Source organism: Nansenia antarctica, assembly GCF_963989245.1.
Source record: "Nansenia antarctica genome assembly, chromosome: 11".
Classification (NCBI taxonomy): Eukaryota; Metazoa; Chordata; class Actinopteri; order Argentiniformes; family Microstomatidae; genus Nansenia; species Nansenia antarctica.
The window spans coordinates 23685331-23687830 of record NC_137681.1 but is presented as its reverse complement, the minus strand read 5'-3'; the positions used below and the strand labels follow the sequence as shown (position 1 = coordinate 23687830).

Genomic DNA, 2500 nt, shown 5'->3' with positions numbered 1-2500 from the left:
GTTCACCTATTCATGATACTTTAATTAACCAGCTCTCTCTCTCTCTTTCTCTCTCTCTCTCACCCACTCTCTCTCTCTCTCACCACTCTCTCTCTCTCTCACCCTCTCTCTCTCTCACCCACTCTCTCTCTCTTTCTCTCTCCAATCTTTCATCCAAAAATCTTTTTTTATGTGAACTTGCTTTATCTTCCTCCCTTCTACCTTGATTTCCCCTCTCTCTCTCTCTCTCTCTCTCTCTCTCTCTCTCTCTCTCCTCTCTCTCTCTCTCTCTCTCTCTCTCTCTCTCTCTCTCTCTCTCTTCTCTCTCTCTCTCTCTCTCTCTCTCTCTCTCTCTCTCCTCTCTCTCTCTCTCTCTCTCTCTCTCTCTGTAAGGAAGCATAAAAGTGACTGATAGATAGAAGTTGTAACATTAAGGCAATGATCGTGATGATAATGAAGGTAACAATCCTCCCCCCTCCCCCCTCCCTCACCCTCCCTCCCCCTGTAGGATGATGGTGTTCGGGGTGCTGACTCTGCTGCTGAGCTGGGCGTCCCTGGGGGCTGACCTGGCCACGGCCGTGGTGAGTAGCTGCTTCAGATGCATTGTTATTTTTGTATTTTAAAATTGTCTAATAAAATCAATCAATCAATCAATCAATCAATCAGTACCAGCAGGACCGGGGGAGCGTGACCGGTCTGATCAATAACCTCCCCCCCGAGGGGCTAATCCATAACCCTCCCAGCAGAGTGATGGATGACTATGGGGAGGGAATTGCTACTCACACTCACTTTGAGTGGTGTGTGTGTGTGTGTGTGTGTGTGTGTGTGTGTGTGTGTGCGTGGGGGGGGTGGTGGGTATTGGGGGCGTAGGGTGTGTGTAAGTGTTTGTGTGTGTGTGTGTGTGTGTGTGTGGGAGGGAGGGAGAGAGACAGAGAGAGAGAGAGAGAGAGAGAGAGAGAGCGAGAGCGAGAGAGAGAGAGAGAGAGAGAGAGAGAGAGAGAGAGAGAGAGAGAGAGAGAGAAGAGATGGAGAGAAGGAAAATGAAAGAGACCAGCCAACAGCTGTCATGTAGCAGAAGCCAGGACTCCTGAGCCTGTCAGGGGTTATTCACAGCCCTACAGAGGCTCCTTGAAATCCTGAAAAAACGTCAGATTCATGTTGTCGGCGCGTGAAGCTCCGTTTCTATCCCGCGCCGCGACCCAGTTGACATTGACATGGTTCATTTGGCTACAGGGGGTTTACCACAGCGGGAGGGGGGGGGGGAGCTGCTCTCTGTGTTTGAGTCACATTCGTGCTTGAGGCTTCTGTTCAGTTTCCGTGGAACCCCTGTGCCACCCCTCTCACTGTCTATGTCTGCTGCTGTCAGGGTGAGGGAGAGTGGGAGAGGGAGAGGAAGAGGGAGAGGGAGAGAGAGAGAGAGAGAGAGAGAGAGAGAGAGAGAGAGAGATAGAGAGAGAGCGAGAGAAAGGGAGAGGGAGAGAGGGGAGAGAGAGAGAGAGAGAGAGATGGGTCAGATGAGATCTGCCCCCCTGACAGAGGCTGGAAAGGGTCTTCAGGTGGTGGCGGTGGAGGAGGGGTGGCGAAAAACTGGTGGATGATCACTGAAACAGCAAGAGAGAGAACAGACCGGTGAACAGACAGGCTGCTTGACTACTTTTGCTGGTTAAGAAGTTCAGATAGTCTTCCTGGTTAAACTTGCACTATCTAGCTTCATAGTGTATCACTTTATAGCTCTAGAATTAACATAGGAATTAATTAAGTAACATTAGAATTCGTTTTTACAATTTAGGTCGGATCCACAGGTTCACCCTTTTTTAACTGTTCTTTTTTCTGAGTGGGGCAGTCCCACTCATATTTTTCTTGTTATTACGATAGAGACAGTAGAGATTTGACAGAAGGATGGGTGAGAGAGAGAGAAGGGATGACATGCAGGATGCCCGCGGCCGGAATCAAACCGGGAACCATACGGCTACATGGTCGACGCTTATAATCCCTAGGCCCTCAACACGTGCAGATCTGACAGGTCTGTATATACAGGTCTGTAAGTAAGTCTCCAACCCTCTCAGAGCTGCACAAGAGACACAGGGACTAAGGGTTGTTTCTGAATGAAGCCAGTTAGGGTTAGATCGATAGATCGATAGATAGATAGATAGATAGATAGATAGATAGATAGATAGATAGATAGATAGATAGATAGATAGATAGATAGATACTATAGACAGACAGACAGACAGACAGACAGACAGACAGACAGATAGATAGATACTATAGATAGACAGACAGACAGACAGACAGACAGACAGACAGACAGACAGACAGCCAGACAGACAGACAGACAGACAGATAGACAGATAGATAGATAGATAGATAGATAGATAGATAGATAGATAGATAGATAGATAGATAGATAGATAGATACTATAGACAGACAGACAGACAGACAGATAGATAGATAGATACTATAGACAGACAAACAGACAGACAGACAGACAGACAGATAGATAGACAGATATAGATATAT

The 2500-nt window shown here is 47.3% G+C and overlaps 1 protein-coding gene across 1 annotated transcript in view; it reads left to right on the top strand.

Moving 5' to 3' along the window:
* Positions 1–2500, top strand: part of ttyh2 (tweety family member 2) — a gene marked incomplete at both ends in the record, with an annotated part of 84007 nt that overhangs the window by 70297 nt on the left and 11210 nt on the right. Inside the window, 1 exon segment of the mRNA XM_080541550.1 lies at positions 488–560. Within this exon segment, the coding sequence (XP_080397676.1) occupies positions 488–560 (73 nt within the window).